General features: G+C 40.8%; 1 protein-coding gene across 6 annotated transcripts in view; it reads left to right on the top strand.

The window, feature by feature from the left end:
* The window catches only part of adcyap1r1a (adenylate cyclase activating polypeptide 1a (pituitary) receptor type I), a 30991-nt gene extending 9386 nt beyond the window's left edge, over positions 1–21605 (top strand). The window contains exons 4-15 of one of the 6 annotated variants that reach the window (XM_048247851.1): positions 6445–6564; positions 7200–7303; positions 7664–7764; positions 7900–8032; positions 10117–10270; positions 10711–10771; positions 10917–10986; positions 11264–11355; positions 12474–12554; positions 13819–13948; positions 15990–16031; positions 17690–21605. In XM_048247851.1, coding sequence (XP_048103808.1) covers positions 6445–6564; positions 7200–7303; positions 7664–7764; positions 7900–8032; positions 10117–10270; positions 10711–10771; positions 10917–10986; positions 11264–11355; positions 12474–12554; positions 13819–13948; positions 15990–16031; positions 17690–17914 — 1313 coding nt within the window. In that variant the 3' untranslated portion in view covers positions 17915–21605. Of the gene's footprint in view, positions 1–6444; positions 6565–7199; positions 7304–7663; positions 7765–7899; positions 8033–10116; positions 10271–10710; positions 10772–10916; positions 10987–11263; positions 11356–12470; positions 12555–13818; positions 13949–15989; positions 16032–17689 lie in introns of all 6 variants that reach the window. The other 5 variants (XM_048247844.1, XM_048247864.1, XM_048247858.1 and 2 more) reach the window with 5 other exon arrangements.
* The last annotated feature ends 4052 nt before the right edge of the window (positions 21606–25657 follow it).

The raw sequence follows: 25657 nt of genomic DNA, 5'->3' as shown, positions 1-25657 counted from the left end.
TCAAGTTCATGCATCTTCTGCAGAACACCACCCGAATGTGCATTATTTTCACCTGAACACTGTCATCCATTGTCTCTTATGTATGTGTGAGTGTGCGTGTCATGTGTGTGTGTGTGTGTGTGTGTGTGTGTGTGTGTGTGTGTGTGTGTGTGTACGTTTGTACGCATGCTTGTGTGTGTGTGTGTGTGTGTGCATGTTCATGTCTGTAGTGTACCATTGTCTGTGCGGTCTAGCTGTAGAATGCTATGCGATCCTTTGAACGAACATCAACAAGGGTTAAAAAAGAAATCCTTCACCCAAACAAGTTCCCTTCCTGATTACACAAGAGACTAATGCTATTTAGAGCCAACCCAGACACCCAGTGGTAGGCTGAATGTATTAATTATTCTCTGAAAGCGGCAGAGCCATTTTGACCCCCTAAGCAAAAGGGTCCTCATGTCTCCACCTCCATCTCTATTGATCCCTAGTCCTCCCCTCTCTGCAGATGAGAGCGGTCCAGTGCCACAGACAGGAAATCATTGGGCAATAAAACAGCCACCTTTGCAAAAGCCATGTTAAACAGAGAGATAGATGAGAGATAAAGGGATGTCCAGAATGAGGCTTTTGGAATTAGGTTTTTCTTACACAGTGCAGAAAGAAACATAAATAAATTAGAAAAGAAAAAGATAACAAACAAATTCATATTCAGATTCAACATAACTGTAAAAACAGCCTCAAAATAAGTACAATGTATATTAAAATTTCACCAAAGATATGTGGAGCTCACATGTTGGAACAGAGGGTCCTTATGGGAAAGATCCCCCAGCCAGCCTTGTCTACCCTGTTCCCAGTCCAGAGCCCAGCTCTGCCAGAGATGGAGAGGCTATGCAGGAGAGGTCCTTTATAATGAGAGCCCTGGCCAAGTGCTCCTCCATTTTGATTAAGTGTGTAACTGTAGAGGCAAATTAAACTATTACCTAAATAAGGGTATACTTATATTACCTTGTCTACATTATACTTTACTCTCCTATTTGTCCATATTATTTATGCTGGTCTCTAGACCTTATTCTTGTTGGACTAATGTTGGACTACTTTTTGCACCTTCACCATGACACTCACTCTCTTGAGCACCTTGCCATGCACACATAACTAAAGGACTATGGTTGGACTACTTTTTGCACCTTCACCATGACACTCACTCTCTTGAGCACCTTACCATGCACACATAACTAAAGGACTATGGTTGGACTACTTTTTGCACCTTCACCATGACACTCACTCTCTTGAGCACCTTACCAGTCCCGGCCCTGTCACTACAAGCGTCTTATGCTTGATCACCCTCAAGCACATTGGACTTTTTAATTTAATTTATATAGTATATTGAGTATTTAGTTTTGTTAGTTTTCTTATCTTCTACTGTCTTTATTGTACAGTGGAGTTTAGTTATATGTTTATACTTATACTTATGTTTACCATTTCTGCTGTAAGTGCATGTTGTGTGTGATGTCTGTATGCTACTGAGATCCTTGAATTTCCCCTTGGGGATCACTAAAGTATCTACATCTATCTATCTATCTATCTATCTATTTATCTATCTATCTATCTATCTATCTATCTATCTATCTACTTTGCCTTCCTATTGCGCTCCCGTCACAAGGTCATTCAGGTTGCCAGTATCCGGTTTAACAAACACTGACATTAGACTACAGTAAACAGTTTTCCCCCGAGGCACCAAACAAACAGATCTCTATGGAAATTCGAAGAAATTTGAATACATAATTTAAGGGTAGTGTTTAACAATGAAGCTTCACAGTATATGTCAGATATGATTGCATCAAACACACAACTTAAAACAGTTACTTATTACATTTCCAAAGTAACCTTCCCAAAACTGAATGTATGTGAGATTCAACACATTTCATCACACATTTCTGTTGTGGGCTTTGAATTGCCATGAATTTAATTATTTAGGAAAAAAGTTTGCACACTCCTTGGTATTCTTTTGTTGAGTTTATTTTCTCATTTGGCACATGACGTTTCGACCTTGCGGTCTTCCTCAGATTCACTTGCAAACACAGGCTTGGTACATGATCTAAATCCCCTGTCTAGAGGGGTGGAGTCAACTCAGTGATTCATTAACCCTTTGCAGGTACAGCATGCAAGCTTGTGGCGTGACTAAAGCCAGAGACTTTCTAATGTGGAGACACAGCACTCAAAAAATACTCCATAGAAATCCATGGGGCTAGTTTGTCACGCCAATATGGCCGTTGTGTCTACACATATCCCACCCCTTCCTCGGCAAAACGTCAACATGTGAATACGTTGAGCCAATCATGTGGTGTGATGTGAATACATTGAGCCAATCATGTGGTGTGATGTGAATACATTGAGCCACTCATATGGTGTGTTGTGAAGACATCGTGCCAATCATGTGTTGTGATCTCGCCGCTGGAGCAAGATGTCGAAGAAGTGTCGTGAAGCCTTGCGCACGCGCATTTCTGCCGAAATGGATGCCCGATGAGTGCCCAAAAAGCGTTGTCAAATGGCCACCGAGTGGAGGGACTTGCCTAAAAGGACTTTGCTAAAGCCAAATAAAAACATAATGTACAATAACACAAGCAGATGTCTGAAGATACAATCATCTACAATAGAGTTCCTCATGTAAAATTCAGTAATCAATGCAATTTTACATGAGGAACTCTATTGTAGATGATTGTCTCTTCAGACATCTGCTTGTGTTATTGTACAAAGTTTAAGGTTCTATCTTTGTTTTTATTTGGCTTTAGTCACGCCACAAGCTTGCATGCTGTACCTGCAAGGGTTAATGAATCACTGATTTGACTCCACCCCTCTAGACAGAGGATTTAGATCATGTACCAAGCCTGTGTTTGCAAGTGAATCTGAGGAAGACCGCAAGGTCGAAACGTCATGTGCCAAATGAGAAAATAAACTCAACAAAAGAATACCAAGGAGTGTGCAAACTTTTTTCCTAAAAAACTTGACCCTTTTTTGTTCAGCACCTGGGATGTGGACAAAGTCTCCTTGGACATGAATTTAATTCCACTTCCTTTCATTCCAATTCAAATTCAAATTCTTCTTCCTGTGCGGCGGAGGCTGAGCCAATTCAATTCAAATTCCAATTCATGAATTGAAAATTCTGAATTTTGCACAAGCCTGTTGTGTGTATATATATATATATATATATATATTTCACAGACAGCATGGAAAGGCTGGTGTGCCCAATGACCACCCTCCCAGAGCACCACCATCTAAATCCGGTAATGCAGCCCGGCTGGCAGACTCCACTGCGCTGTGTGTGGCATGCGATGCCTCGTCCAGCTCGCTCTGGACTCCTCCAACTCTCCTCTCTCCCCTCTCCTGTCCTCCTCCCTTCTCTCCTCTCCTCTCTCCTCCTCCTCTCCTCTCCTCCTCTCTTCTCTCTCTTCTTTTCTCCTCTAGCCCACTGCCCGTAGCTGCTGGTGCTGTGTGGCTGTGCTCGTTTGCCCTTTAAAAAGTAATTGGCTTTGTGTCCGGCCTGCCAGACAGAACAAAAACAGATTAGAGCTCAGGGGGAGGCTGCTCTCCCACCACACAGACATGAGCAATCTACCCATCTACCTATTCTGCACCACCACGCCATGCACTCAGTTAGGGAGTCCGTTGCCTTAGGAGCGAGATGGGGGGGGGCAGACAAACAGACAGACAGATAGCCCAAGACAGACTGCGAGTCAGAAAGAGAGGGAGTTGAGAAGCGTGTGAACAGGAGCCGAGGGTGAGGTGAGAAAGAGTCAGAGTGGAGCGGAGAGCACAACCAGTCACATTTCATGACTGCAACTCATCCCCCCCCGCCACCCCCACCCCCCGGAACATGGCCAGCACGCGCACGACTGAGGATTTCTCGCTCCACTTCCTGCTTCAACCAGTCCGGGCCTTTAATTGTTGAGGTGCATTGTGCATGCTAGTCGATGAAGTAGAACTGTGATTACTCCAGCTGTAATTAAGTATTGAGCGGCCATCTTAGCCTTGCCCTCGTGGCTAACAGGATTATGGCGTGACGCTTCTGTGACTGCTGCTATGTGTGTGATGTGGTCCAGTGCTGCAGGGTTTTTTTTTTTTTTGCTGTCTTTTTCTCCCGTTGAATTTTTTTTGCACGGTTAGCATTGCTGTGCAAACTCAGCCCAATTTAGCAGTTTGCCCATTGATTCGGCATGAGGGAGAGGAATGGTGTGTGATAATGAGAGGCCCTGGTTCGGGACATGTGATTTGCTATATGGACAAGCAGGCAGAGGTGGGCACAAATACATCAAAAACTATTTTGTTACAAATTACAAATACTGGCTCATGAAATGTAACAAAATAAAATACAAAATACTGATATGAAAAATGTATTTAATTAAAATACAAGTAATTAGTAATTTGGAAATACAAAAATACCCACACAATAATCATGGTATACTAACAAGGCATATTATTGAAAATGTATCCCCAAGAGACAAGAAATACTATTTTTGATTGGCTGGCAGGGGGCTATTAATTCTGTACATTGGGGCACCTATGAAGTAGATCTGGTAAAAAATGTAATCACCATCCCATATCAATGTAAACAATGATTGAACTGACAAGCAGGCTTCGCAACTGTGGAATCAACTGTAACAAAGCAAACTACCCAACATCATTTTCCGTAACCAATGAAAGTAGTACAACAAATTGAACAGGTCGGCCTCTTTTTAAACTGAACTACATTTCCCTTGTTGTGCTATAAATGCATGCCTACTGGCAACATGGGGGATAAACAGAATAACAACCTATAAGGTGTCCCAATATACGGAATGAATTTACTTCTACTAATTTACTACTCCGGGAGGTCTTTGTCTCATATCAGGACACCTCAGCGAATGTTACTCCTTACATAAATCCTCATGTCAAATCCAAGTTTTAATACTGTCCTGCAGTAAGAATGAACATCAGCTATTAGGTACTCAAGGTCATGGGGTCAAAGGCCGTGGTCCTAATATTCTCCCTCGGTATCTTATCTGTATTGTTTTCAAGTTTTAGTCTTGTAGCACTTAACACACCTGACAATTCAAGCTCCTAGTTACTTTTTTCATTTCTTTCAACTTCCTGACATGTTCTAAGGGGTTCTAAGGGGCTTTACGTTGTCTACAGGGTGACAAAAATTGACATAAACAAACAAATTGGGTTTACACCCCATGTTGTCCTTACAGAAGTGTGATAAAGTTGACCATTTTGGCTCCCACAATTGACTTTTCTTTTCATTTTTTTCAACTTTACAAATGTTCAGAGGGGATCGTAGAGGAAAGTTGGATCTAACACTTTTAAGATGGTCACAATGTGGCATACCACAGCAAGAAAAATGGAAAATGGGTAAACATTTCATGCTTTTCTTCCTAAAAAGTAATAAAATGTTTAGGTCAACTTTACAGTTGAATACAGGGAATTGCCCAAAGGATATCTCCCGGCACCCAGCCTATTCTTAAAACCAGATTCCCCAAGATTCTGGCCTTTGGTTTTATGATAAGCATTGCCTATTGTCATGGTTATAGCTATATTTAATTGAGTGATGACATTTTGGCTTATTTGAGAAGTATTTAAGTAGTTGAAATACTCAAATACAATCTCTCAAAGTATTTTGTTACAACTACATTTGAGTTTTTCCAATCTTGCAAAATACAAATTACAAAATACGCTAAAGTAATTAAATACGTATTTTAAATACATATAATTGAAATACTGCCCATGTCTGCTAGCAGGCATACACACACTCACACACACACACACACAAACACACACACACACACACACACACACACACACACACACACACACAGATCACATACCCTCACAGCTCACACACCCATGTATAAGATGAGAATGAAATCTCCATAACTCGGTTAATCAGAGTCTGCGTCAAGCACAGCACGCTAGTCAGTCTCTCTCGCCTGGGGCTGAAGAGTCTTCAGTTCAGACTAGTGCACTAAACACGCTACAGTAACATGGCGGCTGCTAAAATGTGTATCGGGGGAAGATATGTGTGTGTGTGTGTGTATGTGTGTGTGTGTGTGTGGGGCTTGCTGAGGGTGTTTTGAGAGGGGACAATGACATGGCCTCAAATGCCAAAAGAACCTCTGAAAAAATGTCGCCAGCGTCTGCCTCCTGCCTGTCATCCATGGCGATGTTGAGTGGAGATGACGGTGGTGGTTAACGTGCCGGGAGCTACAGGGGAAAGTGAAATCCAATTCTGTCATCTGAATGGGATTTGACATTGTGCTGGATGCAATAGACATTTCTGAGATCAGATATTGATCAGCGGGTCCACTCATCTTTATTGGAGTGGGACCATTGAGGATTTTCTGTGTGTGTTTGTGTGTTTGTGTGTGTGTGTGTGTGTGTGTGTGTGTGTGTGTGCATAACAGTGATACTCTGTGATCCTTTGACCTCTTGCAGATCTGGGTCCAGGCTGCCCCTGGATGTGGGACAACCTGACATGTTGGCAGGCATCGAAGGTGGGCGATGTAGTGTCAGTCAAATGCCCCGAGCTGTTTGTGGTCATTGCCCAGGATAATGGTGAGTACCCAGGTCTCATTGCTTTGTGGTTAAAGCAACAGTAAGGACTTTTGAAAAAAAAAAAAAATAGCTAAAAGCTGAGAGCCTTTCTCTGTAAATGCCAACACCAACAGAGTTGCCACTGATAACAGCTAACTAGCTAGCTTACTAAACAGTGTATGCTTGTAAAAGATTTAAGAAGATTGTGCTCTGAAAAGTTCTCTTACATTTTCGCTGGGTATTGGGCCTAGGGCTGATTCATTTAAAACATGTGAGGAAACATTAGTGTGGATGGCTACTAGGAACAACAGCTCTGAGAGCTAGCTCAACAGCTCTGAAAGCATATGCCATCAAAATGAACTGGATAATGAAAAAAGGTTAAAACCTGCATAATGTGTTTTTGAAATGTAAGGTCAAACTTGTGTCCCATTTGTAATTACTTTGCAGTTCAAGAAACATATACTGTAGGATGGACATTTGAAAGGCATTTAACAATAACACAAGGTTCAGAATAGTGCCATTCATCTGTGCCATTTTTGGCTGAATCAGCTTTCAGTTTGTGATTGTTTTTCACAATTCAGTTGTTTCGATACAAACTGAAAAATGGGTGAAGGATGTTGTCATAATAGTTACCATGCCTGGTGGTGTGTTTGCAGAGTTGGGGGAGATCACTCGTAACTGCACAGAGTATGGCTGGTCAGAGCCATTCCCTCATTATGTGGATGCCTGCATTTTTGACGACAACGCCACCAAACCAACGGTACAAGCTCTCCACAAATCCTCAAGGGATTCAGCAATGTTTTAGTTACTCAAAGATACAATATCCATTCAGTAAAAAATAAAAACAAAATATAAATCAAGATATATAAAACTCATTTTAGCAAACATGCCAACAAACATATACACAATGTCATTAAAAATATGTGATGGAAATGCTTTAGGTCTTGTAATTACTTTGTTTTTCATGTAATTGTCTCTCCTCTTGAAAGGACAATACAAATCTGTCAAAGCCACAAATATATGTGGCTAGTTATTGTGCCAATTGTATATGTGTTTGTAAAAGGTGTTTCTCACTTTCTGATACGCCATTTTCTTCCATGTTTTTCCACGCAATTCTCAGCATCCTGAATTTTATAAATCTGTGAAAGCGCTCTACACGGTTGGTTACAGCACCTCCCTGGTGTCCCTCACCACTGCCATGGTCATTCTCTGCAGGTTTAGGTGAGTACCAGGGTCCTATAGAGTCTATTCCCCTTTCTCTCTCTCTGTCTCTCTCTTTCTTTTTGTTAGTGTGACTGGAGAAAGATGCATATTAAAAACAAAAGCCTCACAGTTTTTATTTTGTGTTCCCAACAGGAAGCTTCACTGCACCAGGAATTTCATCCACATGAACCTCTTTGTGTCTTTCATCCTGAGGGCTATCTCAGTGTTCATCAAAGACGGAGTGCTTTATGCAGAGGAGGATAGCAACCACTGCTTTGTACACACCGTACGTCTCTTTCTCCTGTCTGCGTTTCTTTAAATGGTGCATTAAAACTGTGAAGAGTAATATAGTCAGCAATACAGTCAGAAGATGGAGACACTAGTGATGGTCAAGATGTTAAATCAGAGCCAGACCGCCCTACAGTATACGTGCAGTACAGTAAAGTACAAACGTTGCGTAGGGCCCCTGCAAATGAAGCAGAACTATCAGGGCATGAGAAGAGAAAAAACTCGAGTGAACTGCGGGAACAGCGGTTTGGTAAACTTGTTTTCCTCTTCAGGTTTAGTGTCAACAAATAATAATAGCTGATCTGCTGACTTGCATCTCTCATGTCTCTAACATAGGCAATGAAATTAAGTTAAATCATTGTTGGTGTTTAATGGCATCATATGAGTAACAGGCTACGCAACTATTGGCAAACTTTTACATCTGAAAATAGCCTAGTTCCTTCTAGCTATCCAGTTAGCTCACGTTATGTTTGCTTGTCATTTGTGCATGCAGTGCTCACCAGAAATTAACTTTGCATGACACTCCTGCGATCCAAGAAAGGTTCTCTTTGGTTTTTCAACATTAATTTTAGCTAATCAAATAGCAAACATCATGACTCATATCCTTATGCACACACAAATAATACAGACACAGACACAAATTACTCTCCTTAAAGTGAAAACCACCTAATTAGACTTATGCACCACCAATACAATGTAATTGTGACATTAAAAAGAAAGAACATCAATATGCAATACTCAAATGAAAAAATATTTTAGGCTACTTGTAATTATGAACTCCAGACACAAATTACTCTCCTTAAAGTGAAAACTACCTAATTAGACTTATGCACCACCAATACAATGTAATTGTGACATTAAAAAGTAAGAACATCAATATGCAATACTCAAATGAAAAAATATTTTAGGCTACTTGTAATTATGAACTCCAAAATATATGAACTCCAATGCATATGAATACAATATTATAAAATATATATAAAATAGGCTATCTATATAGGATGGCTAGTGATGTGAATGATCAGGCATTGACAATATTCAATATGACTGGTAGGGTATGACTGATAAGGTGGTATGTAAATAATAGTAGAGGAGCATGATATTGTCTCGTCTTGACATCAAAACTGGCTATCCAGGGCAGTTACATTTATAGTCTCAAAGTCTCATAGGGGACAAGCAGCTGCCGAAGCAGCCAACGTTTTTATGTCTTCGTCTGGGAAGGAGGGTGCCAAAGATAATAGATACATGAGACTCTCACACATGTTATCACACATTCTCCCCACCCATCTATCTATGCATCCATCCATGAGAAGACAAAGCCTTATATGCATCCAGTGTTCTTAGATTTAGACTGAAAGCCAAGGCCTAAAAAATCCATTCCTTTCAGCCCTCTAAACTAGCCAATGACAGCCCTCTACCTTTGTCCTCTCGTGTCTCTGACAAACAGTGGTAATTATGGAGTGGCGTTGAGTTCACCCAGCTATGGAAATATCCCATTAGCAGCAGAATTAGCATATCAATACCTGCTCCGCTCTGCACAGGTTCATTATGGCCCAGCTCAAGGTCCTACCGAGCCATCAACAAGCTCATCAGTAGGCGCCCTAATGACATCACCACTCCCCAAATTGGATCAGTGAATAATTGATCAGCCTCACAAGAGATTATGTCGTTGGCCGTCGGAGGGTTTAGCAGCAGAAGCACACAGAGGGGATGGGGATGAGCGGGTGTCGAGAAAATGCTTAAGTGATGCAGAGCTGATATGTTAGTTTTATTGGTGAAACACTGATGGAGTTGAGATTTTACTTTCATTTTTGAAACATTTTTGCCCAAGGTAGTGTCCTCTTTCATTCAGGCAATCAGGAAAGTCCAGCACTATGTTGTCCTCAGTCCATGCTGAGAAGGAATTTATATTTGCAAATACAATATTGTACGATAATTGTTCCTCCCGCTGGAGACGCCTTATGAGATATGTAACATGTCAAGAGTACATTTGAAGGAATTTCAATGAATTTGAAAATTCATAAGTAAATTCAGATTTGTTTGTGATTTTAGTTTTTGTCCTTGATCTCCTGCTGGGCATAGGTGGCCTGTAAAGCGGTCATGGTGTTTTTCCACTACTGCGTGATGTCCAACTACTTCTGGCTCTTCATAGAGGGCCTCTACCTCTTCACTCTACTGGTGGAAACCTTTTTCCCCGAAAGGAGATACTTCTACTGGTACACCATCATAGGCTGGGGTGAGTATAGCTACACTTTTTATTTTAAGTTTAAATGTACTGCTCTCTGAATGTGCTACGATGGATCACTCAGACAATACTGGTGAAATGTATTAATGTCATGTCTGGTTTCTTGACTGGGGATTATGTCTTGTCTTATTAATTTAACTGGGGATTTTAAGAATCCGAGTGCAATTTAGTCCGGTTCTTGGCTGAACTAAGATCTCGGTGATAATCTCCACTTTCAATGCCATTGCAAGAGGATTTCTTAAGACATTAACTAGATCTTCTACATTATATAATGATGTCTTTATGTAACATTAAACGCTGATGAGAAAGATACCTCTATCCCTGGACAAACATATAATTCTGCTCGCAGACACTCTCCTACCGTGACCTCGATGAAATGTTAATTGTGTTTGTGTGTTTGTTTGTGTGTTTGTATGTATGTTTTCTCCCAGGCACACCTACAATTTGTGTGACCATCTGGGCTGTTCTGAGGCTGCACTTTGATGATTCGGGGTAAGTGTGGAGCCAAAGCATTAATTACATCACCACAGAGCCACGTTCCTATGCACAGTATCGCACGTTGGAAATCTTTCAAATGGAATTGTAATCAAATCTCGTCTTATAAAAGCCCCCCTCTGTCTCCATCAAACTCCCGTAGGTGCTGGGATATGAATGACAACACTGCTCTCTGGTGGGTTATTAAAGGACCAGTCGTGGCTTCGATCATGGTGAGGGAATTAAACGCTTGGTTCTACATCCACACCCATGCACCACTCTTCTCCTTCAGCACAAGTGTGTAAGGATGGCAAATTGATGATGGCCACAGACATGCACACATTTTAGTGCCTCATTGTTAAAGATAGAAGAATATTTTGCTGTGGTTTTAATACCCTATCCCCATGCAAATCCGTGATCAGCTTTGACGTAACTGATTGGACTTGAAAGACATGAAAGGCATGTGTAAGTAATCCACAAAATGGCTTCTCCTGCATTTGTTTCACACAGATCAACTTTGTGCTCTTCATCGGCATTATCATCATCCTGGTGCAGAAGCTGCAGTCCCCCGACATTGGAGGAAACGAGTCCAGCATTTACCTGTGAGTCTCGCATCGCCATGGAAACAGCATGCCATGCACGTATATGCTAATCGGGGTGCAGGGGCTGATGCTGCGCTCTGATTGGGTGACATTTTCCAACTGATCTCAGAGCTGACAAAGGTGCAGTTTTATTAGCAACTTGAGGCGGAGTTGCCATGCGCAGGTCACTGGTTTGCTTATTTTGTTTGTAGGAGAGATCTTTTATTAAGGAGCAGGATGTTCATCTGTGTTCCTCTAAATGCTTGCTGCTCTGATTGTGTTGTCATCTGTCCTTCTTTGGTGCTGATTGGTTGAGATGTAGTGCTGTTTGATTTTCATTGGCTCATACGAGGACAGACAGAGTGTTGAGTCATTGATAGCAACCATTCTAAGGTATTTGGTTGCTATGCATTTATCATGAATGCTTCTCTCATGTAGTGGGAAATTGGAATTTGGAGGTTGTTTTTAGAGGTTATATGATGTTATGTTTGCTTGTTGATTTCCCCTGCTTCTTTGTAGATTCGTCAGATGACGTCAGATTGCACCTCACTGACTTTCTTGGTCTGCCAAAATCCTAATGTGTTGGTACAGTGGTCTAGATGTATGACCATTTGAGGGATGACTCAAAATGCTGGTGTCATACCAGTGATAACTCAGCAACTTCTCAGGAATTAACATTTATGTCCGACTGTTTGTCCATTTGTGTGTCTATGTTCATTTGTCCATATGTAGATGTGTCATTGTGTGTGTTCTGTCATAGTTAATTCAATTTCACCACTCCCTAACCAACAAAACTGTTAGTGCTGGGACTAACTGCTCAGGCAAATATAGAACCTCAGATAGATAGAGCCCTAGCTGGGTGTGGACAGCTGTGTGTAGGGGTGTGTGTGTGTGTGTGTGTGTGTGTCTGTGTGTGTGTGTCTGTGTGTGTGTGTGTGTGTGTGTGCAAGTGTGTGTATGTGTGCGAGTGTGTGTGTGTGCATGTAATTATGTGTGTGCCTGTGCGCAAGCATGTGTGTGTGTGTGTGTGTGTGTGTGTGTGTCTGTTTGGTGTGAGTTTGGAGAGTGTGTCTGAATGTCTGTTCTGTCCCTAAGATGTGTTGTCTTCTGTTGTGTTGTGTCTTTGTCATGTTTAGCAGCTGTGCACAGAAATGCTTCAGTGAGCCCACACAGGCTGTCCAGCATTCGTGCAGGATGTCAGAACTTTCCACCATCACTCTGTAAGTGTGTGTGTGTGTCTCTGTGTGTGTGTCTGTGTGTGTGTGTGTGTGTGTGTGTGTGTGTGTGTGTGTGTGTGTGTGTGTGTGTGTGTGTGTGTGTTTGCGTGTGAAAGAGAGAGACACACAGAGATTGCTTGTTTATGTGTGTGCATTTGTGTGTATGTGTTTCAGTGTGGTGTGCATGTTTGTTTGTACATGTGTGTGGTGTGTGTGTTCAGTCTGTCACATATGTGTTTCTGTGTGAGGTGGTAGTTTTGTTTTTTGTGAGGATTTGTAAGTGCCGTAACGGAGTGTAATTAGATACTAACACTATACACTGTGTGATATGTAGAGGGATCACCTTGTTAAGCCGAGACCATCTTCTTAATTTTTTTCTGTGTACAGTGTGTGTGTGTATGTGTGTGTTAATAGCCAGGCCATTTTAATTAAATGAAACATATTTTCACATTAGTTATGCTGTCATTGTCTTTTTTATTATTTTTTAATGCTTGAAGTTGAAGCGGTACTGTATTGTCAGTGAGGTTGAGAACTGGCTTGTTTGTGATGGCTGCAGCCAAACAAGTTCAGATGGAAACCCGCCAGGGCAGTGTTTGTGGCCTAGGCTAGGCGAAACCTCATTAACATTTTTCTCATATTGTGCTGAGAATAGATCTTGATTGTGATTGTGGTTGCCTAAGCTTACGCCTCATTGCCTCTGCATGGAGTTTTAAATTAACGCTGTGCCTTGTTTGGCCTGGTATGGCTAGTTTCATTGTGTCTTCATTTGCATAATCATAACAGTGTTTCCTGGGTGGTTGTGATAGAAGCAAGTGTTTCAAGACTGTTACTTTGTCATAGAAAACGTACTGCATTTGTTCAGTTCTGTAGTGCTGTGTAAACAGTTCATTCTCCTTGGATCTGCTGTTTCCCTGAGAGGCTTAGGAAGTTGATATATATCAACTTCCTAATATATATATATATATATATATACAGATCCTCTCCCCAGGTCATGCACTGGCCTGTTTAGCAAACTCAACTCGTGTTTGCACAACAGCTTGGTCTTGGTGGACCAAGACTGTGCAAACGTTCCTGTGAAGTTGTGGTCTTGTGTTCATCCTCAGGTATATGGGCTGACATTCTTTTTGTATTTGTTGTGTGTGTTGGTGTGTCTGAACGCTTGCGTGTGTGTGTGGGTATACATGCATATCTGTGTGTCCGTATACTCGTGTGTGTGTGTGTGTGTGTGTGTGTGTGTGTGTGTGTGTGTGTGTGTGTGTGTGTATAGGAGGCTTGCCCGTTCCACTCTCCTGCTCATCCCTCTGTTTGGAATCCACTACACAGTGTTTGCCTTCTCCCCGGAGAAAGTCAGCCAGCGGGAGCGCCTGGTCTTTGAGCTCGGCCTTGGCTCCTTCCAGGTGAGACACGTTCCCATATACACAATCCCGCCCCCAGGTTAACAAGAGTTCAACTCTTCCTCGTACTCAAACTGGGATTCCCCACCTTAAACACTGAAAACATCTACAGTACATATACTCTCATGTTTCTCCACATAACACTGTGCCTGTGCTCCAAAAATATAACACTGTAGCTATTTTAAACAAAATATTGGGAAATTACAAAATTAATGTTTTCCAAAACAGAGCATAAAACCTCTGGTTTATGTTGAGCATGTTTTTCTTCTTGATTACTTTAAATTACATTTTTAACCCCCAACGGGAGACTCTTCCTTCAGAGGATAGACTAATTGGTCTTACACAAGGACAACAAAGTTTTAGATTAATAATTTCCCACTACCCTGGGAAGGAAATGCACGCTTGAACAGCAGAACACTCCCTGGGAATTTGTCCAAGAGTAGAAACCACAGCACCAGCGACCCAGAAATGAGTGTAATTACAGATAAGAAAGAGCTCAAACACCTCAAATAATTTGGTATTGAGCTAGGCATTGAACCCAAGGCCCAGGGCAGCACACTTATTCCGACTGACACCCTTCATGTCTTTGAGCCCGTTTCTATTGTGATCATGTTATGGTGCATTTACGTTTAAATGTTTCGGTAAAGTCGTTTTTATGACCTGAATGTAACATGACCAGGGTAGGAATTTCACGGCGGCCACGTCGTAGCCCCTTGCGTTGGCCGTGAGGCCCCTTTGAAAATCAGAGGTTTACAGGCCACGGTGGCCTTGGTGCCCCCTTCTTTCAATATTCTGCTTTGCGTCCTACTAATAGCAATTTTATTTAGCCTGTGGCCTGTCAAAATAATCTTAGCATTCACAGCGCAAATTTATTTAGTATTTTACGCAGTGGAGAAAGTGACAGCGCAAGAAAGAAATTGCGTCCAAATTCACCCATTCTCAGTTGAACTACTCGCGAAGTAGCCTATTCATCACACAGACATCACAAGTATCACATGAAAGAGCTTTTTCTCAGCTTTTAAACGATGTTAGCCGATAATTGCTGTGTTGAACGGTTCGCGAGAAAAGTAAATAATATAATTAAATGTAATCATACATTCTACTGAAGGTTTTGCGTCCCATGATCTCCCTACCCATTCATCTCGGTGGAATACTTTACGAACCCTTCTTTTAACACATGACAAACCATATATCAGAATAAACAGGAGACCTTACCGAACACAAAGGTGTAAAGCAGTCCCCTGTACAGTTAGCCGTTCCAGAGTAATCCAGTTTTGAATTTGCAGTAAAGTTCGACATACATGGAGGTCTCCAAATTTGGGCTTTAAGTTTTACAGTGTGTTTAAATTGTTCCACATGATTTCATAACGGGCCAAATACAAAATAAATGTTACAAATATCGCCTAGATATTGGTAAATCAGAGTACAGCTGACTAAGAATTTGTGAAAGTAGCCTCAATGATCACAAAATGCTAAGCATGCATCTAGGCTATTTGAGTTTCTTAAAGCTGAGCTGTGATTAAATTGTTCAATACATGATTTCATAACAGGCCAAATATAAAATAAATGTTATATATAGCCTAGATAGTCAGATGATTTACAGTTCTATGTAATATGTCATGTTTTCATTTCATGTTTTTGTAATGTTTCATACAGTGATGCAGGTCTACTGCAGTGAATAGGCTAAACTTTGATCATTTTTATAGCCTACTACTGTATAGTTAACTTTGGCCTTGGTGCCCTGACATGTGGCCTTTGTGCCCCCCACCAAATATGCCCAACTGAAGGCCAAGTGGCCTTGCCCCCAGAATGGTGAAATTCCAAGCCTGAACATGACACACGATAACTAACCGGAATAACATGTTTGTGCACATTATACATGTTTCTTTGTTTCAGGCACTGGATTTTTATTTCAGGGTCTTCTAAATTGTTAGCAAAAGATTAACATCCACATAAAAAAAACATTAACATCCACATAAAAAATACTGATTGCAGCTTTCATCTACCCTGAAGACCTAAGAGACTTCTGTGTTTCCTTTTCCAGGGATTCGTTGTGGCTGTTCTCTACTGTTTCCTGAACGGAGAGGTAAGCTGGGTTATTATTGCTCCGGGCAAATTGTGGTCAATGAAGTGCACTAAAAAAAACATATGGACTCTCTCAGCAGCAGCAAAAAGAACCTGGAACTGTGGGCCTGCATCCCGCAGCTAAGCTGAGACATTTAGTGCGGCCATTTCAGCGTAGCTCAGGACAACATGTCGAATGCAGAGTACACTTGGAAAATCTGCTGACTATTTGTTGAGATGGAAATAAATGTAGGTAACAAAAAAGGTGATGAGCTAAGATGAGACAGCAGTTCAGGAGCCCATGAGGTAGTTCATTTTCCACTCAGCTCATGTCAATATTTGGAGAAATCACAAAACATCAATAGTGTGTTATTAACCAGTTAAAAACTAAACGGTTACACTTTACTTGACAGTATGACACGTAGAGTGACACGTTTGTGACATGTTTATGACTTTCTGTTTCTTTCTGTTATGAAGTGACATTCGGTTTTTGTCATAACAAGTTAGGGTTAGGGTTAGAGGTTAGGATTAGGGTTAGGGTTAGGGTTCATGTGTCATGACAGTGTCATATGTTCATGACAGAGTCATGTCACTCTTATGTTGATACTGTCAAGTAAAGTGTTACCCTAAACTAATGAATGTGTTATGAAGCTGCATTATATATCAGAAAGTCATTACACCTTTCAGTTCTATTGGCTGTGGTCTTGTTTGTTCTGATCATTGGCTGATACAGTATTTTATTGTAAATTTAATCTTTTTACACTACTTTGTATGTATATTTAATTGAGTAAACCCTTTTAATGGCAACATGTAGAACCATATGGGCTCTTGGAAGCAGATATCTTAGTGCTGTGAACCTGCAACCAGGCTGTTATATTACTTTCAGCTAAGATCATGCTTTACAATCCCCTGATAGTTTATAAATTAAGATCCAAACAAATATGTACTTTCCATAATTCCTTGAATTTTTATATATATATATATATATATATAACCTAAAACACAGTATACATCAGTTTTTCATAACTGCTTTTCTTATACTTATCTCACAGGTAGATAAGGTTGTGTCAGAGTGTGTGAAGTTAGAAGGACAGCAGTAAAGGAGGAAACCGTAGGATACACTTTTGGCCCAGTAGATGGCAGCGTTGTACAAGTGTGTTGGTTGGCATACTGTCATAAAGTAACAACCACCAGAAATAGACAGTAAAGTAAAGTTTACATTACTCTAAATGATAATTTTTACCATTTGATAACTGCTGTACTTTAAATAAGTCATTCATAACCATAAAGAGACAACTCAATGCAATTGACATTCATTGATTTAACACTTCAAGATGCTTCAAACTATGGGTCCAGAACACCAGTGCCCTGTCTTGCAGTATATCAAACGTCTTGAAGAATATATTCTTGAAGAAATTGTTCTTGAAGAAATAAATTCTTAAAAGAAATGTTACGACTGAATTGTTTTATACTGCATTGTGTATAATTTTATCCTAAAACGTTATTGTATATTGGTGTATTAAACAGCAGAATTCTCCTAATTCTTTTTCACAAACTAAAGTCTATTGGTTCTGTGTTTGTGCTTTTGAAGAATGTGAGAGACAAAAGGATGGGCTGTGTAATGGAGGGATGAGTCGAGCACCTCTTCAGCGAAGTACATTAAAAAATGACCTCTTCAAGTTTCTCCCTCAAGGTGCAATCGGAGATGAAGAGGAAGTGGCGAAGCTGGACGGTGAACCGGTACTTTGCTGTGGACCTGAAGCAGCAGCGTCACCCGTCCCTAGCGAGCAGTGGGGTGAACGGGGGCACTCAGCTGTCCATCCTCAGCAAGAGCAGCTCGCAGATCCGCATGTCCAGCCCGCAGGCGGAGAATGCCAATCTCAACCTGCCCACCTGAGTGTCTGAGCGGCCCAAGCCCCGCCCTGACCGTAACAATTAACAACAACACACACACACATCAGCAGACACATATGCACACACCTGAAGACACAAACATGCACACACACAGACACACACACACACACACACACACACACACACACACACACACACACACACACACACACTGTGACAGACAGACATATAAACTTCTCCCGCCAATGCCGAAAGGTCCACTCCCTTTTGTCCCTATACACTATTCCAAATACAACAGGCACAAGAGGCTGCCATGTTTGCTCTTTGCAGACTGAATCTATTTAAAGAGGAAACAAACAAACAAAAAATGCATAACACTGAAAAGCAGATGGCATGGCTGTCTTGATGAGAAAGGCAGGTAGAAACAGGTGCGGATAAAATCTGATATGTCTTAAATAGTGCCATACAATACAATTTAATACAAACTGCTAAGAAAGTAAGACATTAGTTTGCCACGTTGAAAAGAGTCAAGTTTGCGTGCCACTCCATGTACAGACAGTAAACATGGATATATTATATAAAGAAGGAATATAGATGACCTATCACTTCAACTAATATGTTAATTGAGAGCCAATATTGGTGTACTAAACAAGGATAACAGGAATTTAAATGGACATGAAGAGTAAATTATAAAACGTTTACAAATATTAGCTGATATTTACTTCACTAATTTCAAAATGTAACTGGGATAGAAGGAATTACCTCAAAAGGTCCTCTCTCTTCTTTATTCCCATGACATAGGAAATCAATGCAAACTAGATTAGTAGTCTTATTTACAACTACAGGCTACATGTGTACCAAATATTGCAGCATGTATGAAACTAAAATATTGAGTTGAGGAGGGTAAAATATTGTTGACATAAATAGTGTAAGGTGTATGTACTTGTAAGAAGTGCCAAAATATGATAATTTTAATAATCCTTCATTCTGCAAAACATAGTATCTATGGCAACATAGACGAAGGAAAACTGAAGAATCTTAGCCTTGCTTGTATAAATGCCTATGTGACAGATTAAATGTTTCATCTTTTTAGGGAGGTTGTAAAATTTATTTTTCTTACAATCAGCCATAAGTACAGAGTATGTCAAAAAAATATGAAAGCTCAAGGATGAGCGCTTAATTGTACGTGTAACTCTTGTTGTTGTGCTTTGGATATATAATTTTCTTTTCTATTTTCGTATCATGACGTTAGTAATTTTTTGTGATGAAACTGTCAAATTAATTGGGGTGGGATGGGAGGGGTAAAGCACTACTGGAGTCCAAATCTGTAGAGTTCATTTGCGATACAGAAGAAAATGTGTTTTTTTTTTATGATATTCCGATAAAAGTACAGTAGAAAACCTTTGACATGGTCAGAATAGAGTATAGCCTCTTACATTGTGAGCTAAAGTCAGTGACTTTGTGACTTGTATGAATATATTATAGTGTTCTTTCTCAGAAGTCTTGCGTAAAAAGTTAATTGTTCAGCTGAGACGCAATGAAATCACTCAGATCTTTGGCACAGCGTGTTCTGAAAAACATGCTATGGTGACAGTCTGTACGTAGATGTCAGTACTGGTCTTCTGTACCCCTGAGGCTACATCCCCAGGGGCATCAGAGGGCAATGAGGGGGCCTTAGAAACCTAAATCAGAGTTCTTTAATGCAAAATTGTAACCTCCCTGCTGTGAATCGCTCCTTTGATAACTACTAATACATATCTGATGGATATATATATATATATATATATATATATATATATATGGAAATATTGACCCACTATGACATTGAATTGTCCCCATTCCTCGGTAAGGATGGTCTGCTCATTTTTTTATTCACGCTTCCAAAGTGCCTGTTGGGCAGAGTGACTCTAACTATGATCTGTCTAGTTTAAAAGACCTCACAAATTTAATTTCTTTTCCATGGTAAACTGAAGAGGATATACGAGTATACACATTCTTTAAAAGCTATTTATCAATTGTAATAGCATATTTGCCTTTATAGAGTATTTTAGATCATGGTGTGAGTATAATTTATGGAATGCAAGACACAACGATACGACCACTATGTATCCGTTTGATATACTGATACATTCTTCTCTATGTGCCAATGTGACAAAATATTCTCTAAATCATTTAAAACTTTTTTTTTTGACTTCTAGAACTTTTTTCCCTCATATTTTGCATTGAGGATAGTACACATTTTATCAAGTACTGGATGTGACAAGCCACTTCTCGACCCTTTATAACCAAGCCAGTTTGATATTGAGATAACCCTCATACCAAAACATGTTTTCTCAACAGTTCCTGACAATCCTGACTGTCCTAATTTGAAAATTTGTTCAATGTTTTACTTTTGTAGTCACCTATGGGCAGATTGCTGAGAGAGTATAAGCTAATGGAATGTGATGTAATTCATTGCTATTATGTACAGAGTAAAACATGTTTTTTTCTTATCTTTGAAGCTACTGGACCTCAGTGTAAATTATATAGTTGCAATATATTTATTTGTTTAGAAAGGGTTTTTCTCATGCGTTAGTGATGTTAATTAACTTGCATACTTCATCATTACTTGGTTTGCTCATAGAAGACACAGCAATGTTATGACAAATGATGTCAGAACTTAATGTGTGTGTATAAAACTGTAGCACAGCAGTGTTATCCAGATGTGAAACTGAAAAACAAATTGATGTGCGATATGTATTTGCTTTCATTGCAGCTCTTACTCAATAGGTGGCGCTAGAGAGGCGTGCATGTGTGATTGGCCTGTATCAATGATAAAGGCTCATTTCATGCCACTGTTCATGCCACTGAAGGATTTTAGAATTCCTCTATAGTATTCGTACAGTCAGTATTTTAAGGAAGTAATATATGTCTATGTGTATGGGTTCTCTTGCATTTCAAATGGTTTTTAATCAATGAAACTAGTGAAAACACAGCTCTGTCATTGTACAAATGGGGAGAACGGTTGGACTGTGTAAACTGGGTGTGGCTGCATTCAACCCTTGGATGTAATTGAAAGCAATTGCATAAAGAGACAGTTCAAAACATATATGGTATAAGGTATCAAAACAAGTGTGAGTTGGGGGGGGGGGGTGGGGGTTACCAACGATGGCTGTCTATAGATGTTGTGTGCCTGCATGACAAGAAAAAAATATTAAAAACAAGATCAATTTCTGCTGCTTTACATGTTCTATACACCAGCTGTCCGTCTGAGTCTGCGCACTCGGATGAAAAACGACCATGTCTCAAAGCTGTTACAAACGAGTATCTAGACGAGCTGTTGATCTGTGCTTGTGTTCATGTCTGCTTGCCACTAGACGGTGTTGTGTTTTACTTTGTACTTTTACCCGTGTTCCTCGTGGACAGGAGACGGAAATGTGAAGATGTGGTTTCTGACTCTCTGGAGACCCCGGTACCAGAACCGTTCGGCTGAAGGAAACTGGATGCCAGTGGAGAGCCGTTTTTTGGCTCCTGGGCACTTGTCAGTGGGCCACACTGTGTCCTGTGACTGTGCCAAAGACTCTGGGCAAGCGGCAGCCTGTGCCATACTGTAGATGATTATCATCTGAATACTGAATGTAACAACTTGAAGAGGAGATGTACTGTAACTATAGCTACGCTGCTCTCTGCGCCTGCCATCATTTTGCTTTATTGTACCAGCGATGTCTTTGTTTGGTGTATAAATATTCTCTTTTGTATATGACTCAGCTCTGTTTTTGAGAGGGGAAATTGTGTGTGTGTGTGTGCGTGTGTCCTCTAGGTTGATTAAGAATCTTGTCAGTGGTGTCCTTTCCCTTGTGTGTTTTTTGTGTACGTATGCGGTCCGAGTAGGAAGGTGTGTGTGCAGAAGATTCATCTTCATATCATGAGTACAGAGACTCTCCTTTGTCATTCACAGATATTCACAACTACATCTGATCTTCATTCCACTTCAATTATGCATGACGCCTTTTTCAAGCACCTTTACACCATACCCATTTAAACATTAAACTTTCCTGGAAAGGAATTCTGCAGAGGAGATAATAAACTCCTGTTAGACGCTGTACCATAATACCTCCGTGGTTAGAACCGACACTGATAGAATTAGTTCTCACCTGCTTTATTTTGTATGTGTTTGAAGCAAAGGTGTAATAGGAAAGAAGTCAACATACAATTAGAATCATACACACCTACAATCATGTACATTACAATCAGTACATTTAAACCCTTTATTAATAGGCTACTGCATTCTTCAAATCCCAACTTGATTGGTGAGCCAATTGAAAAGAACAATCCAACCCCAAATGTGAATGTGCAACTCTCAGTGTCATTACTACTTATTACTTATTACATTACTACCAAAAAAATATTTGGTCAGTATATTAGGCCACACCACATTGACGTCTTCCATTCAACTTTTCATTTCCTCACATGAGATGAAGATCTAAGGACAATTTTGGATACATGTGTCAGATGTAGGTCTCACCTGGCCCAGAGGGAGCTACTATGCTAGAGGTACTATGAGTAATGAACATTCTAATAAAAAACATTTTTTCATCAAATTCCATGTGGTATCTGCGGAGCCCAGATATTCTTCAGAACTTTCATTCTACAACATATTTTAAACAATGGCGTGAGGATACCTGCTGAAGGGGTAACTATGAGCCACCACAACAAATAATCTCAAGGGGGTAAACACACACTACACATCACAGAAGACATGTTCTGTATTAGGGCTGCACAATGAATCGATTTTGAATCGAAATCGCATTTTCAACTAATGCAATTAGTTTAAATTGTGATTAACTAATGCAATCACAAAGGCTGCAATTACTCATGCAGCTTGCATCTCTGTCTGAATGGTTAACATTGTCACATCTATGACTTTTATAGTCATGTCATCCTTATTGTGTGACTACAGTGAAGCTAAACAAATTGCAATCGCAATATCCGTCAGAAAAATCAATTCAATATATTCCCCAAATCGTGCAGCCCTGCTCTACATGCGGTCTCATCTGCACAAAGAAAAATCCCCTCTCCCCTTAATGCCTATAATGCCTGGTATTGATTTGCTCACTAAACATTTTTCTGTTTGCCTACTTAACTCATATTAAGGGAGAACACAAAATCTTTCCCACAAGTGGTCAGACCACATTTAGCCTTTGGTCAGTTCCCTTAGGGAAACATAAGGTGACGTTTTCTGAGCCATTACCCTTGACTGGCTTATTCTCTCTGCACACATATCAAGCCAAACAGCAGCGGGTGGCTTTGTTTCGCTCAGGGAATGAAGCCACTCGGCTCTCTTGTTAGGAGGTTTACCACTACACTAAAATAACCAATACCCAGGCTTGTCACTATAAATCGGAATATGCCTCGGAGTCGGGGGACACTTCTGTTCATGTGCTTTATTATAGCTATTAGCTGAGTATTCGGCATCCCTCAACAAAAAAAATAATTAAAATTTTCACTGTAATTTCATCAGTCTATGGAAGAGAAATGGGTAAACAAGTACCCTTCAAAACAGACTATAACAGTAACAAATATAGCTGCAAGCAGCAATGTGGGGGCCAAGCAAGCACTCACAGCAAGTTTGATGGCAATTGGATGAAGAACGGCTGAGAAATAAGCTCATTTACTTTGTTACAGCGCCCCTAGAGGCCAAATTACACCAATGTCCTTGCATGTCCTCACAATCAGCTAATATATCCATCTATAAAGTTTGGACTTCATACAACGAAGTGTTGCTGAGATATGAGCCCACTTCCTGTATTACAGCGCCCCCTATAGAGGCCAAATGATGCCAATTTCCTACTGTGTCCTCACAATCAGATACCAAGTCCCTGTACCAAGTTTGGACTTCATACATCAAAGCGTTGCTGAGATACAAGCTCACTTCCTGTATTGCAGCGCCCCCTATAGAGGCCAAATGATGCCAATTTCCTAGTGCGTCCTGACAATCAGATACCAAGTCCCTGTACCAAGTTTGGACTTCATACATTAAAGCGTAGCCGAGATGTTAGCCCACTTCCTGTTAGGCGCCATCGTTGCCATGTGTGATTGGCTGTCACGGGCAAACAGTATTGTTTGTGCGGCTCGGTCTGAAGATCATCTCCGCCAAGTTCTGTGAAAATTGGATGAAATTTGTCGCTGAAACTTTTCGTAGAATTTGGACTAAATCCAATATGGCGGAGGTCCAATATGGCGGAAAGTGACGGAATAGGGCGAGCTCGAGATTCTTCAAGGATTCAGACGCTACCTCAATTGTGAAAATCAGACAAAAGAGTCAAGGATCACGCGCATGAACGCATGTCCAGGATTGAACTGGTGGTGGCGCTAGAGCATTCAATGTATATGCATAAAAATTGCTGTGAGTGATTGGGACAGTGTACTGACTAATGGTATCAAGTTTTGTTATGTTAACTCAAAGTACCACGGAGATGTTAGTCCACTTCCTTTTTGGCGGCTTCGTCACCGTATTTGATTGGCTCTCACGCGCAAACAAAATTGAAATTGAAAAATCTGGCAAGTATCGTTTGTGCGGCTCGGGCAGAAGATCATCTCCGTGAAAATCGGATGAAATTTCTGACCGCTGAAACTTTTCGTAGAGTTTGGACTAAATCCAATATGGCGGAGGTCCAATATGGCGGAAAGTGACGTAATAGGGGTCATTGAACTTAGGTTGGTCCAGGGATTCCAACGGTGCTGGATATGTGAAAATCGGACGCACCGTTCAATGGTCACATGCGTGAAGGCAATCCAGGTTCGACCCATTGGTGGCGCTAGAGTGTTGGGCATAGAGTTCTGGAAATTAGTGAGAGTGATGATGAGACAGTGTTGAATCAGTGTGCCAAATGTCATAACTTTAGACCCAGCGGTTCAATTTTCGGCCAAATTTTGACCTGTTGGTGGCGCTAGATGGCTGGGTTTAGAGGTCCGTAAATGAGTGTGAGTGGTCAGTGGAGTGTCACGAAACTTTCTGCCAAAAAATCTGCACTTTTTAGCCAGGCGTTCTATGGGCTGCCATAGACTCCAATGGAGGAATAATAATAGGAAAAGCTAGTAACTCAATGGGTGCCTTCGCAGCTTCGCTGCTTGGCCCCCAATAAGTCTCATTATTCACACATTGCGACAGTGACTGGCCATTTCTAATGCACTGTGCTGCAGCAGTTCCACAGAACACACTGAATATCAGGCATACAAGACCCAAAAAGTATACAGAGACTCAAACATTCCTACAGTGTACAACTAATTCAAAATACATACAATGTGCAGGAACATACTAGAGCGGTAATTCTCTATCAGTTTGCCTCAGACATGAAGCCAAGCACACCCACGCTGCAATCAGTTTTATAGGTAAGTGGAACAAGGTTTGAGAGAAGTAAGTACACACTCACTTTATAGTATGCAGAGCATCCAGCACTATGCGGGCAGCCGTGGCCCACTGGTTAGCACTCTGGACTTGTAACCGCGGAGGGTTGCCGGTTCGAGCCCCGACCAGTGGGCCGCGGCTGAAGTGCCCTTGAGCAAGGCACCTAACCCCTCACTGCTCCCCAAGCGCCGCCGTTGTAGCAGGCAGCTCACTGCGCCGGGATTAGTGTGTGATTCACCTCACTGTGTGTTCACTGTGTGCTGTTGGTTACCGATTGGGTTAAATGCAGAGACCAAATTTCCCTCACGGGATCAAAAAAGTATATATACTTAATACTATATACTATACTATCAACAGGAAGCAGTAAACAGAGGTAAGTATCAAACACTCACACATCCATTTATATT

This window comes from Alosa alosa, chromosome 1 (assembly GCF_017589495.1).
Source record: "Alosa alosa isolate M-15738 ecotype Scorff River chromosome 1, AALO_Geno_1.1, whole genome shotgun sequence".
In the NCBI taxonomy this organism is placed as follows: Eukaryota; Metazoa; Chordata; class Actinopteri; order Clupeiformes; family Clupeidae; genus Alosa; species Alosa alosa.
The sequence above is the reverse complement of the archived record's forward strand: the minus strand, read 5'-3'. Positions and strand labels throughout refer to the sequence as shown.